We start from the raw sequence: 14,025 nt of genomic DNA, 5'->3' as shown, positions 1-14,025 counted from the left end.
AGGAGCTGAGGAATGGCAAATCCCACTCCTGCTGCAGCCTTGGATGTCCTGTTTCCTCCCCCCAGAATCAGTTAGGGAGGAGTGAGATGTGCCAGCAGACACTGATGCTGTGCCCCTCCCTTTTTCTAGCAGGAGCAGAGCTCTTGCAGGGTTTAATGTTTTGTTGGCTTTGGATGGACAAGGATTTTGTAACACTTTCAGAGTTATCAAAGCTGAAAATCCCACCCCTTCCTATGGGGGTGGTAGGAAGCTGAGTTACCATTTCCATTGGGGTGATTGGGTAACTCTCCTTTTAGAAGGGGAAGATAATCCAGACACATCTAGAGCAGCTCTTCTGAGTTGTGGCAGCTCTGTTTTCAAGTTCAGGTGCTTCACCTGCTGCCACAGGACTGGTGATTGTCCTTGGGAACCTTACCCAGGCAGTGCCAGTCCCTTGGTCAAGTGACAAATGACACTGGTGTTTTGGTCCCGTTTTGCACAGACCTGCCAGGCTAGGGGTGAGGAGTTTTCTCCCTGCCTGTGTAACAGCTTCAGCAGAAATTTTGGGGCTGGAGGTATCCTGGGAGACCCTGAAAGGAGGGGAGCTGTGGCAGAGAGGGGACCCTGCAGACTGAACCAGCATTAAAACCTCTTTTCCTTTTGCAGACATGTCTGCTCTGATTTCGCTCAGGAAACGAGCCCAGGGGGAGAAGCCTTTGGCTGGAGCTAAAATTGTGGGCTGTACCCACATCACAGCACAGACTGCAGTGAGTGCTTATCTGGGGGACCTGGGCTGGGACATCAGCTTTTCCATGGGGAACAAAGTTCTTTATCTCTTTGAATGGGAGAAGGCACCGTTCAGTTGAGTCTGGACGTGTTTTGGAAAGGATGTGCTGGTGGCATTTCCCCAGGGCAGCATTTGATTCCTGTGCCCATCACTGCTGCCCAAGGCCAGGGTCAGGGGCACCCTGGGAGTCTGCTCTTGTTCCAGGGTCATCCCCTGACCCCTGGGACAGCCCTGACATCTGGGACACTCCTGATCCCCAGGGCACTGCAGGCACCTGGGGCACCTCTGACCCCTGGGTTATCCCTGACCCCAGGGCACTGCTGGTACTTGGGGTGCCCCTGACCCCCTGGGCCACCCCTGACCTGTGGGGCACTCCTGACCCCTGGGACACCTCTGATCCCTGGGTTATCCCTGTCCCCCGGGGCACCCCTGGCCCCCTGGGACACCCCTGACCCCCAGGACGTCCCCTGGGGCACCCATGATCCCTGGAACACCCCTGACCCCCTGGGGCACTCCTGACCCCCTGGGGCACTGCTGGCACCTGGGGCATCCCTGACCCCCGGGACACCCCAAGCCTTGGAACACCCCTGATCCCTGGGACACCCCTGATCCCTGGAACACCCCTGATCTCCAGGGGCACCCCTGACCCCCAGGTTATCCCTGATCCCTGGGACACCCCTGACCCCCAGGACAACCTGGATCCCTGGAACTCCCCTGATCTCTGGGGCACCCCTGACCCCCAGGTTATCCCTGATCCCTGGGACACCCCTGACCCCCAGGACAACCTGGATCCCTGGAACTCCCCTGATCTCTGGGGCACCCCTGACCCCCAGGTTATCCCTGATCTCTGGATCACTCCTGATCCCTGGGACACCCCTGACTCCTGGCCCTAACCCCTGGCCCTCCGGACAGCTCTGAGCCCTGGGGCTCCCCTGACCCCCAGGTTATCCCTGACCCCTAGAACACCCCAGACAGACACCCCTGTCCCTCGGGGCACCCCTGTCCCCCGGGTTCCCCCTGAGCCGGCCCGCCCCTGTCCCGCAGGTGCTGATCGAGACGCTGTGTGCCCTGGGGGCGCAGTGCCGCTGGTCTGCCTGCAACATCTACTCCACCCAGAACGAGGTGGCCGCGGCCTTGGCAGAGGCTGGTGAGTGCAGCTGGGCCAGAGCCTCCCTGGCCTCCCCCACGGGAAACCTTCCAGGGAACTTCATATTTCATTGTATATATTCCATTTTATATTATATATGTTTTATTCTATATTTATGGCAATGTTATATTTACTATAATATATGATAATATAAAAATTTTATGTTAAATGTATAAAATTATAATTTATATATATATAAAATATATTTATATTAAATATATTTACATTTATATATTTATATATTTATATTATATGAATATATTGATATAATATAAATATATAAATATATTTTTATAAATATAGTATACCATAAATATATTAATATATTAATATATTTATATTAAATTCTAAATTATAAACATTTATAAATAAATATTTAAATAATATATATTATAGATATATATCCATTGTATATTATAAATATATATACATTCACATCAAATGTACAATATAATATGAATACATGTATAGATACTTATAAAAGGCTTATAAATATATTTTCTATAGAATATAAATGAAATAGGTATAAAGTAGAAACAAATGAAATAAATAGGAATGAATACAAAATTATAAAAACATAAAATAGAATTTAATTTTATATTTAACCATATTTTAATTCTATTTTATTTAGCTTTATGCCATTTAAAATTTAACAGTTAATAGTAGTATTACTACATTAATTAGTACTAATAGAAGTATTACTACAATAAAAACTACTTCAAGTTATTGTTAGTAGTATTGTTTTCATATTATTTGTTGATTGTCATTTCTTTGGTTTTTATTATTTATTTTAATTTTTTAAAATTTTGTATTTCTGTTTTAGGGAATTAATATTTTGAGGGAATATCTTCTAGGGAGGGATGGGCAGGTCTGATCCTGCTGTGAGCAGTGATGTGATCTCTGCATGCCCCCCTGGCTCTTGTGTCTGTGTGTTTCTGGAGCTGGCCAAGCAGGAGAGAGCTCTGCCACGCCCAGCAAACTCCAGGATGCTCCTGTTCTTGCAGGTGTTGCTGTGTTTGCCTGGAAAGGGGAGTCAGAGGATGATTTCTGGTGGTGCATTGACCGCTGTGTTAATGTAGATGGCTGGCAGGCCAACATGGTAAGGAGCCTTCTCCTGCTCTTCCTCCCTTCCACCCTGGGGCTGTTCTGGGAGCCTGCTGACCTCGAATTTGACCTCTTGGAGAGCAGCTGGGAACAGCCATGGGAACGTCAGGAGCTGCAGAGAGGATGTCCTGAGTTGGCACACCCCAATGGCAAGGGAGCAGCTCCTGCTGGAGCTGCCATGAGCCAAGGAATGGGACCTGTTTCCCCTGCAGGAGCTGCCCCAGCCACTCCTCTCTCTGCACAGGTGCCATCTGCCCTCTCCCTCACAAAGCTGGGCTCATAGTGGGGACCTTTCCCTTGGCAAAGCCCATGGCCCCCCTTGGTGCATGGTCTGTGGTCACCAGTGGTGTGTGTGGGCCATGACACCCCCCACAGCCTGTCCTCTCCTGTTTGCTTTCTGGGCATCAGTGTGGTGTCCTGAGCTCAGCCTGGTTAGTTAGTGCTGCCTGTGGTCATCTTCCCAGGCTGCAGAGGCAGGAAATCCTGTTAGGATCCAGCAGCTCCACACAGGGTTAAGGAATCTCAGTGTTCAGAGGAGACCCCGAGTTGCAGACACCTGGGAACCCAGAGGTCTCTGCCCCAACGGTCCCTCCAGCAGTGCCTGAAGATGCTTCTCCAAATCCTTTTCCCCATCCTGTCCTCAGCCAGTGCATTTCCCAGTAGGAGGCCTGACTGCTCCCTGTTGTTCCTTGCCTGTTCTAGATCCTGGATGATGGTGGGGACCTGACCCATTGGGTTTATAAGAAATACCCCAGCGTGTTCAAGAAGATCCGAGGGATCGTGGAGGAGAGCGTGACAGGCGTGCACAGGTGGGAGCTTTGGGAAGGCACAGCCAGAGATCTCAGGGAGTTGCTGCTTTCTGCTCTGACCTGCCTCTGCCCTCTCCCAGGCTGTACCAGCTCTCCAAGGCTGGGAAGCTCTGTGTCCCAGCCATGAATGTGAATGACTCTGTCACCAAGCAGAAGTTTGATAACCTCTATTGCTGCCGGGAATCCATCCTGGATGGGTGAGTCCAGCTCTTTTCCCCATGAGACTTCCACATGGGTGGGTTTGGCTGCAGCTGCTTCTTAAGCAGAGATCAGGCTCTGCTGCTTTGACCTGGTTTTGGGCTTGACTGATCCCAACACAGGTCTCTCTCTGTCCCCCAGCCTGAAGAGGACCACGGATGTGATGTTTGGAGGGAAGCAAGTGGTGGTTTGTGGTTATGGGGAGGTGAGTTCTGTGAGCTGGGCTGGCCTCCCCCAAGCTCAGCATCCTGCAATTCCCTTTGCAAAGGCCACTTGCCCTTGCTATAAGGAGTAGATCCAACCTGGTGAGCGATGACCAGGAAAATCTTGCTGGAATCTGCTGGGAGGATGGAGATCAGGGATCAGATTTCCCAGTTTGCTGCAGATGAACTGGGCTGCACAGCTGACAGTTGCTGGGAACACTGGCCTGAATTATAACTACCCATGGGTACTCCCATCTGCTGTCCCTGGCCCAGGTTCAGCATCCAGCCTGGCTGTCACTGAGCAGGGCAGGCAGCTTCTCCCTGGGAATAATACTCTGGCAGAGGGAAATTGTATCATGAACTTGTAACTGATTCTACCCTGGAAGAGCTGGAGCTGGGAGCTGCCACCTTCCCTCCATCTGTGCACGTCTGTGTGGGTGTTTATCTTCCAGCCCTGTGCAGGGACTGGCAGGAGCTGCAAAGGCTCTTCCCAGCAGGAATTTGCTCCCTAATTCATTTAGGCACCAGTGGAGTCCAGCTTTGCTTGACCAAGAGACTGTGCTGGCTCTCACTGAGTGCTCTGGGCTGGGGCCTGGTTCTCCAGGCAGGAGTTGTGCTGGACATTGTTGTCTCCAGGGTCTGTCCTAAGCTTTACTGGACTTCTTAACAACAGGAGAGTCAGAGAATCCCAGACTTCCAACCCATATTTGGGTTGGAAGGGAACTTCAAGCTCGTCCAGTTCCACCCCCTGCCATGGACAGGGACACCTTCCACTAGAGCAGGTTGATCCAAGCCCCACCCAACCTTGAACACTTCCAGGGGTGGGGAGCCACAGCTTTTCTGAAATGTTCCATCCAGTGCCTCACCACTGTCACAGGGAAGAATTCCTTCCCACTATCCCATCTATCCCTGCCCTCTGGCAGTGGGGAGCCATTCCTCCTTGCCCTGTCACTCTGTCCCTTGTCCAAAGCCCCTCTTCAGCTCTCCAGAAGCCCCTTTAGGCACTGGAAGGGGCTCTAAGGTCTTGCTGTAGCCTGCTCTGCTCCAGGCTGAGCACCCTTAGCTCCCCCAGCCTGTTCACCCTGAATGGTTTCCCCTTTGGGTGTGAGTTGAGTCCCAGCTGGCCCTGTCTGGGTGTGTTCAGTAGACCCGAGGTTGGAGCTGGCTGATAAGTGAGGGTTGCTCTGGGAATGTTTTTGGTCCACAAAACAGGGCTGAGTAGAATCTGTGCAGCAGAGCCAGCTGTTGGTGGGGGTTGGTGATGTGGAGAGCTGGACTCTGTTTTAATTTTCCTCTGAGGAGAGGGAGCAAGTCTGAGATGCTGTTGCAGGAACCCTGTGCTCCCTATGCTGATGTGGGCAGCATGGGATGGAGGATCTGCCCCTGAGGAGTGCAGGATGGCTCTGAAATCCTGCAGCTTAAAGGCAAGGGGGCAGTGTGTGCTCCTCTAGGCTGTTTTTAATTCCTGCTTGGAGAAAGGCTCCTGCAATGCTGGGGCTGCACAAGCTGTGAGAGTTGGGTTGGGAAAGCTCCTGCCATGGATATTTCCAGCTGGGGCAGCTACAGCTTCTCTGGACAACCTGTGCCAGGGTCTTAGCACTCCCAAAGGGGAGAATTCCTTCCCAGTATCCTGTCTAATCCTGCCCTCTGGCAGTGGGAGGCTGGTGGCCTTGGAGGGGGAGCTGGGCTTGTGGCAGTTTTGCCACTCCCCAGGTACATCCTGAGCTGCTCCTGGCATTGAGCAAGTGGGTAAGATGAGGATCTTCCAGCCTGTTAGGGCAGGGGCTGTGGCACTGGTGGGTCTGTGTCCTGCCTCACTGCTCCTTCTGCCTTGGCAGGTTGGCAAGGGATGCTGTGCTGCCCTGAAAGCCCTGGGAGCCATCGTGTACGTCACCGAGATCGACCCCATCTGCGCTCTCCAAGCCTGGTAAGGTGCTCCCATCTGCTCAGGAGTGTCTCTCTCTGCTCTTCCAAACCCTGCCAGAGGCTGGAGTGAAGCCAGGGATCTGTGGTGCATTTTGAAGAACATGCACCTTGTTGGGGTGTGATAGGAAAGGGCTTGGGCAGCTTTCAGGGATGGGAACACAGGCAGAAGGTGTTGACTGGCTGGTTTGGGGAGGCTGCTCAGGCCTCTGTGCCACACATTCCTGGCTCATCCAACATTTCCAAGAGTGGGTTGGACACCCCAACTGTTGCACAGCCTTCCCTCGTGGCCCAGGTGTCCCTGGAGGGGTAGAGGAGAGCCTGGCTGCTGCCAGAGCAGTTTGGAGCTGCTGAGATCCCTCATGGCCTGGGGCAGAGAAGGAACAAGCTTGTCCTCCTCACTGTGGTCCCTATTCCCCTCTTTTTGGCAGCATGGATGGATTTCGGGTGGTGAAGCTGAGTGAAGTAATCCGTCAGGTGGATGTCGTCATCACCTGCACAGGTAGGGACAGACAAGGCTGGAGCAGGCTGAGGAGCATCATTGCCCAGTGGGGTCTCAAGGGAGCTGAGAATGGAGGACATTTCACTGCTGTGTGCTCCTGATTTTCCACAACAGCTGAGCTCTGCCAGGAGCTTTTCACCCTGATTTGCTATATGACCACAGTCCTGGCCCAGAGCAGAGGGACATCTTGGCCACATGTTCTCAGGGTATTTTGGGATCTCCTAGAGCCTGGTTAATTCATGGGAGCAAAGATCAAAGGTTTGGGCACTGCCCAGGCTCCCCAGGGAATGGTCACGGGCCCAGTCCTGTCAGAGCTTAAGGGGTGTTTGGACAATGCTCTCAGGCACAGGGTGGGATTGTTGGAGTGTCCTGTGCAGGGTCCAGGAGTTGAACTCGATGGCCCTTGTGGATCCCTTCCAGCTCAGGGTATTCCATGACAGCTCTTGTCCCACATGTTCTCTGCTCTCACAGCCACAAGGGTTCATATCCCAGGGAAGCTCCTCTGATGTTGCCCCAAGCTGAGCTTCTCTGACTCGAGTTCAGGGAAGGAGAAACCAGAGGGTTCGTGTTCCTACTGCTGTGGGGTCAGCTGTGCCCTCTGTGCCTGCAGGGAACAAGAACGTGGTGACCAGGGAGCACCTGGACCGGATGAAGAACAGCTGCATCGTGTGCAACATGGGCCACTCCAACACTGAGATTGACGTGGTGAGTGCTGCCACCCCTGGCTGTGAGTGCTGCCACCCCTGGATGTGAGTGCTGGCACCCCTGGCTGTGTCCCTCTGCTGCCACCCCTGGCTGTGTCCCTCTGCTGCCACCCCTGCCTGTGAGTGCTGCCACCCCTGCCTGTGAGTGCTGCCACCCCTGCCTGTGAGTGCTGCCACCCCTGGCTGTGTCCCTCTGCTGCCACCCCTGGCTGTGAGTGCTGGCACCCCTGGCTGTGAGTGCTGGCACCCCTGCCTGTGTCCGAGTGCTGCCACCCCTGCCTGTGTCCCTCTGCTGCCACCCCTGGCTGTGAGTGCTGCCACCCCTGGCTGTGAGTGCTGCCACCCCTGCCTGTGCCTGCCAGCATGGCACCTCTGGCTGTGCCTGCCTGCCTGCTGCCACCCCTGGCTGTGAGCGCTGCCACCCCTGCCTGTGTCCGAGTGCTGCCACCCCTGCCTGTGTCCCTCTGCTGCCACCCCTGCCTGTGAGTGCTGCCACCCCTGCCTGTGAGTGCTGCCACCCCTGGCTGTGCCTGCCAGCATGGCACCTCTGGCTGTGCCTGCCTGCCTGCTGCCACCCCTGGCTGTGTCCCTCTGCTGCCACCCCTGGCTGTGAGCGCTGCCACCCCTGCCTGTGTCCCTCTGCTGCCACCCCTGCCTGTGAGTGCTGGCACCCCTGGCTGTGAGTGCTGCCACCCCTGCCTGTGCCCCTCTGCCACCCCTGGCTGTGAGTGCTGCCACCCCTGGCTGTGCCTGCCAGCATGGCACCCCTGGCTGTGCCCATCTGCCAGCTCCTGCCCTGACCCAGCCTGTGCCTCTCCTCTGGCTGTGCCCGCCTGGTGGCACCTCTGGCTGTGCCCACCTGCCAGCTGCTGCCCTGACCCAGCCTGTGCTCCTCCTCTGTGCCCACCTGCCAGCTGCTGCCCTGACCCAGCCTGTGCTTCCCTGGCTGTGCCCACCTGCCAGCTGCTGCCCTGACCCAGCCTGTGCTCCTCCTCTGTGCCCACCTGCTGGCTCCTGCCCTGACCCAGCCTGTGCTTCCCCTCTGTGCCCACCTGCCAGCTGCTGCCCTGCCCCAGCCTGTGTGTCCCCTCTGTGCCCACCTGCCAGCTCCTGCCCTGACCCAGCCTGTGCTTCCCCTCTGTGCCCACCTGCCAGCTGCTGCCCTGACCCAGCCTGTGCTCCTCCTCTGTGCCCACCTGCCAGCTGCTGCCCTGACCCAGCCTGTGCTTCCCCTCTGTGCCCACCTGCCAGCTGCTGCCCTGACCCAGCCTGTGCTTTCCCTGGCTGTGCCCACCTGCCAGCTGCTGCCCTGACCCAGCCTGTGTGTCCCCTCTGTGCCCACCTGCCAGCTCCTGCCCTGCCCCAGCCTGTGTGTCCCCTCTGTGCCCACCTGCTGGCTCCTGCCCTGACCAGCCTGTGCTCTCCCGTTGCAGACCAGCCTGCGGATGCCGGAGCTGACGTGGGAGCGGGTGCGCTCCCAGGTGGATCACGTCATCTGGCCTGATGGGAAGCGGGTGGTGCTGCTGGCCGAGGTGTGTGGAGAGCTGGGCCATGGTGCTTTGGGCCTCTGTCAGAGTTAGCCAGGTGGAAAAGTGCTGAGAGAAGCTTCAGGGCTCAAAAAAGGGTTTTTTTTTTTATTTATTTATTTTATTTTTTGTTTTCTTTTCTTGAGGGCGGGTGTGTCATATTCCACATGCAGCCACAGAGGTGCCATGTGACTCCGTTCTTCAGAGCTGGGTTCATCCCACTCAGGCAAACCCCATCTGTGCAGGGTTTCCCAAGTGCTGGGTGGCTCTTCCTCCCACAGGAGCTGTTCTGGCAGGAGGAAGGACTGGCTTTTCTAGGGACCACAACATTCCCCTGCTTTGAAATGAAGGGTTAAGGTGGAAACTGGAGCAGAATTGAAATGCTCTGGTTCTCTGTGCAGGGAGGGGATGGGGGTGAATCCCATCTGGGAACTCAGTTTGGTTTGGATCTGGGAGCATGTCCAGCTCTGTGCTGACTCCTGCTTTCTCCCAGGGCCGTCTGCTCAACCTCAGCTGCTCCACGGTTCCCACCTTCGTTCTCTCCATCACAGCCACCACGCAGGTCCGTACATGGGTGGGGCCCTGCACAAGCCTAGGGGTGGGGATGGTTTGGAAGGAGCTGGGAACGTGCTGGGATTGGTCCTTGAGGTGGCACCACTGCCAGAAATACCATTTTTTCTGGGCTGGAGTTATTGCTGGCATGGACCCAGTGTTTTGGGTACAGCGAGTTTTGGGAGAGCTTTTAAATGAGTGGTTTCATGGCACAGATCCTGCTGGGCTGGAATACAGGTTTAACTTTCCCCCAGACAGGTTTGAGCCCTCCTAGGACAGGTTTGAGACCCCCTAGCACGGGTTTAACCTTCCCCAGCACAGGTTTAAGCCCCTCTAGCACTGATTTAAGCTCCCCCAGCATGTGTTTAAGCCCACCTAGGTTTGAGCTTACCTCAAAGCTTTGTTTGGGCTGGGAACATGGAGGGGGCTGGTGACACTGGGAACACAGAGGGGATTGATGGGACTGGGAGCATGGAGGGGATTGATGGGACTGGAACAGGGAGGGTCTGGTGGCACTGGGAACATGGAGGGTCTGGTGGCACTGGTGCTTGCGGGGAAGGACAGCCAGGCTGACAGTGGGGAATTCCCTTATCCTCACTCCTGTCAGCCCAAGGGGACAGGGAACAAGGCCTGTGTTTTGGACTTGGTTCCCAACAGTGGAAGCCAGCTCTCAGATGCAGTTTCATGTGTCCTGAAGGAATCTGTCCTGGTTTTTGGATGCTGCCAGTTTCTGAGGAGCTGCCTCTCCCTTTCCATGTGCTGCAGCAGCTGGGTGGTTTAAGAGGAGAAGAGCTGCTAACCCTAAACCATCCTCATGTTTTTCCCTGGGGTGTTGAGCCCAGATGCTCAAACAGCTGGGTGACATCTCATCCCTCCAGTGGGATTGTGCAGACCCAGACAGGGATGTACCCGGGGTGGGAGCCTTTTCCTCAAGGCATGTTGGAAATGGTTGCAGTGTCCCTCAAACTCCCAGATCCTTCTCTGCCTTTGTGAGCTTTGTGCTGCCCGAGCTGGTGGCCATCCCTGACTGTTCCCAGCTTATCCCTGTGCTCTCCACAGGCTCTGGCTCTGATTGAGCTCTACAATGCTCCCGAGGGCCGGTACAAGCAGGATGTTTACCTGCTGCCAAAGAAGATGGGTGAGTGAAGGAACTGACTTTCCCTGGGGAATCCATGTGCCAGCAGTGTCAGAAGAGCTCAAACCTGGGCTGGGAAACACTTCCAGAGGGACAGCAAGCTCAGGAAAGCCACAGGCAGTGACCTTAAAATCCATTGGGGTTATTTGCTTTATCTTTGTTAGTGTTCTGCAGCATGGGAGGCATCCCACATCCTGCAGCCTCCTTTCTCTGGGATTTTCCATGCCCTCCTTGTGCCTTTAGGGACACATCCAGCCCAGGCTTGGGCTCAGCCCTGCTTTGGGTGATGGTGAACCCGAGGTGCTGCCCAGCCAGATCCTCCAGTCATCACTGCCCATGTTGTGGTGGGGTGTGGAGCCCTGATCCCCTGTTCCCTGTCCCATTTCCAGATGAGTATGTGGCCAGTTTGCCCTCCTTGTGCCTTTAGGGACACATCCAGCCCAGGCTTGGGCTCAGCCCAGGCTTTGTGTGATGGTGAACCCGAGGTGCTGCCCAGCCAGACCTTCCAGTCATCACTGCCCATGTTGTGGTGGGGTGTGGAGCCCTGATCCCCTGTTCCCTGTCCCATTTCCAGATGAGTATGTGGCCAGTTTGCCCTCCTTGTGCCTTTAGGGACACATCCAGCCCAGGCTTGGGCTCAGCCCAGGCTTTGTGTGATGGTGAACCCGAGGTGCTGCCCAGCCAGACCTTCCAGTCATCACTGCCCATGTTGTGGTGGGGTGTGGAGCCCTGATCCCTTGTTCCCTGTCCCATTTCCAGATGAGTATGTGGCCAGTTTGCACCTGCCATCGTTCGATGCCCACCTGACGGAGCTGACGGACGATCAGGCCAAATACCTGGGACTCAACAAAAATGGGCCTTTCAAACCCAACTACTACAGGTGAGAGATGCTGGGGCAGCAGCTCCCAGCTCCCTCTTGGTTTGGAGTTCTGCCTCCAGGGTCTCCAACAGCAGAAGGATGTGGAGCTGCTGGAGTGTGTCCAGGGGAGGCCACGGAGATGCTTTGAGGGCTGGAGCCTCTCTGGGAGGGCTGGAAGGCTCCCAAGAGAGCTTAGAGTCCCTTCCAGTGCCTGAAGAGAGCAGGGTTGGATGGGATATTGGGAAGGGATTCTTGGCTGTGAGGGTGCCCAGAGCAGCTGTGGCTGTCCCTGGATCCCTGGAAGTGTCCAAGGCCAGCCACTCTGGCATCCCATGCCTGTGGGATCCCCTTGCCCTGGCACAGCAGCACCTCCCTTGTCCCTCACTGTCCCTTCCTTCTCTCCTAGATACTGACGGGACCATTTCCATGAAGGACCAGACCACACAAGGCAACATTTGAGAGATTATTTTTAAAAATCATTTTTATTTTGGTTTACCTTTTTTTTTTTTTTTTTTTGTTAACCACCACCAGAACCTGTTTTTACATTTTATCTGTGATTTTAAGGTCAGGTTTTCTTTTCTCCCCCTTTTCCATGATCGCATCCCTGTCTGATCTTGCCAGACAACCTGGGATTTGCTTCTTGCTTTCATGTGGCTGAAGCTGCTGATTCCCAGCCCTGGCTCCAGGAGGGGCTTTCCCTTTCCTACTGGGCCAAGGGCAATTCATTCCTGCAGCAATGGTTTATTTTGGCTTTTCTTTTGTATTTTTTCCCACCTTTCCAGCCCACGTCGGTCTCAGCCGGGCTCCCTGTGGATCCGGAGATGCTCTTCTACCTTATCTTCTATTTCTTTGTGTGGATTATCTGCAACTTCTAAATTGCCTTAAAGAGCCCAGTTTTAGCTGCTAGATCCCTGCTCCAGGTGTTTCCTGGGAGCAGAGTGGCCTGCAGGACACCTGGCAAAGGGGGTGACTGTGCCCAAGCCCAGGTCCCTGTGATGAGGTGGCCCAGGTTTGGTGACCACTGGCCTGGGTTTGGTGGCCACCTGGGTCCAGGGGAGTTCAGTGTTTCAGGGTGCTAATCTGAATCTGGATGGGGGTCGCTTTCCCAGCATTATCCTCATCTCTCCTAGGTTTTTTTTTTTGTTGTTTTTTTTTTTTTTTTTAGCCAAACTGCACCTTAATTGAGTTTTAAACATTTTTTTCCGTTTGTTTATTTGTTTTTTTTTCTTCCTCTTTTCCTTTTTGATCCTTACAGAGATGTTTTAGAGGGCAGGGATTGTTATTAGATGTTTTAAAAAGGAAGCATTGGCGACGTGGCCGCCTTCCCATCTCCCACTGGGAAGTGCTGGGTGGTGTTGAGGGTGTCTGGGGTGGGTTTTGGGGGTGTTTCACTATTTTTCTTTTGAGCTGGATGCAGAGATGAGCCTTCCCCCTACCCCAGCCCGGCCCCTCTGCTCCCTGTCACTGTTTTCCTCACTCTCTCCTGGTGTGTCCTGGATGCTCCCATCACCTCCTCCATGCCCTCCCTGCTGACATTTCCCTTTCCCAGCTTCTGCTGGGGTGTGGGCAGCTCCTTCCAACCCACCGAGGTGTCTCTGGCTCCTGTTCCTTTCCGCACCCAGGGGAGGGAAGGAGCTGCTGGCACCTCCTGGATGGTGGAGCTGCTCCTTCCCCCCTTTGCAGGGATCCACCTGGACGGGTCCTTCCCAGGGAATTTGCAGGTTTTGGGTTGTGCAGAGCTCCTTGGGGCACCAGGGGATGGGAGAGGTGCTGAGATCATCCCCCTCCACATCCTCTGACTGTTCCTCTCTCCCACCCTGCCTGGTCTCCTCCTGGATAGATTTTGGGGATCACCTGCCTCGCTCCCCCACAGATCCCAGGGATCCCCTGGGTCCCTTCCACCATCCCCCAGACCTCCCTGGGGACAGCTTAGCGAGCTGGGATGGGCGTTTGTGGGAAGGATGGGGAGGATCCCCCCTTCCCTGTGAGCCCCCCACGCCCGGGGGTCCCCGTTCCCACCCATCCCGGGTGGAATCTCGGCCAAGGGCTCTGTGTCTGTATAAGCCATGCTGGGGGAGCCTGGGGGCGACGGCAGCGGCGGGCCGGGAGCGAGAGGTTTATTTTGTATAGGAATGATTTTTAATGAATGCAATATTAATCCTTGCAGATGAGCAATAAATCATTAAAGTCTAATTAAACTATTAGGAAAAATGAAGTGCTTGTGGTTGTGGGTGGTTTGTTTGGTCTCAAGGGCAGGGCTGGAATCTCCCTTTGGTCACCTCAGGGTTGGGATTGGGTCCTGCCAGAATTTTCTGAGCATTGCCACAACTCTGGATTTTGGGGTCTTACCCTCTTTAAAGCTCAACAGGGCATCTTAGTTTGGGGTTTAAACCCTGTCAGGTTCCTTTGTCGGGGTCCGACTCCCCTCTGAGCCCATCAGGTCACTCCAGTTTGGGGTGTAAGCCCCCCAGCCCCTTCACTGGAGCGTTCCTTTGTTCCCGGCCCCTCAATTTGGGATCTGAGCCCCCCCAGCCCCTTCACTGGAGCGTTCCTTTATTCCCGGCCCCTCAATTTGGGATCTGAGCCCCCCCAGCCCC

The 14,025-nt window shown here is 54.8% G+C and overlaps 1 protein-coding gene across 3 annotated transcripts in view; it reads left to right on the top strand.

The window, feature by feature from the left end:
* The window catches only part of AHCYL1 (adenosylhomocysteinase like 1), a 30,842-nt gene extending 17,199 nt beyond the window's left edge, over positions 1-13,643 (top strand). For 2 of the 3 annotated variants that reach the window (XM_077190598.1, XM_077190600.1), the window contains exons 4-17: positions 646-746; positions 1,811-1,913; positions 2,918-3,012; positions 3,720-3,826; positions 3,907-4,023; positions 4,166-4,229; positions 6,066-6,154; positions 6,582-6,652; positions 7,263-7,357; positions 8,790-8,888; positions 9,376-9,444; positions 10,494-10,572; positions 11,329-11,449; positions 11,835-13,643. In XM_077190598.1, coding sequence (XP_077046713.1) covers positions 646-746; positions 1,811-1,913; positions 2,918-3,012; positions 3,720-3,826; positions 3,907-4,023; positions 4,166-4,229; positions 6,066-6,154; positions 6,582-6,652; positions 7,263-7,357; positions 8,790-8,888; positions 9,376-9,444; positions 10,494-10,572; positions 11,329-11,449; positions 11,835-11,841 — 1,217 coding nt within the window. In that variant the 3' untranslated portion in view covers positions 11,842-13,643. Of the gene's footprint in view, positions 1-645; positions 747-1,810; positions 1,914-2,917; positions 3,013-3,719; positions 3,827-3,906; positions 4,024-4,165; positions 4,230-6,065; positions 6,155-6,581; positions 6,653-7,262; positions 7,358-8,789; positions 8,889-9,375; positions 9,445-10,493; positions 10,573-11,328; positions 11,454-11,834 lie in introns of those variants that run through there. The other variant, XM_077190599.1, reaches the window with a different exon arrangement.
* Positions 13,644-14,025: the final 382 nt, after the last annotated feature.

Source organism: Agelaius phoeniceus, chromosome 25, assembly GCF_051311805.1.
Source record: "Agelaius phoeniceus isolate bAgePho1 chromosome 25, bAgePho1.hap1, whole genome shotgun sequence".
Taxonomy (NCBI): domain Eukaryota; kingdom Metazoa; phylum Chordata; class Aves; order Passeriformes; family Icteridae; genus Agelaius; species Agelaius phoeniceus.
This window is presented reverse-complemented; position numbering and strand designations above follow the sequence as displayed.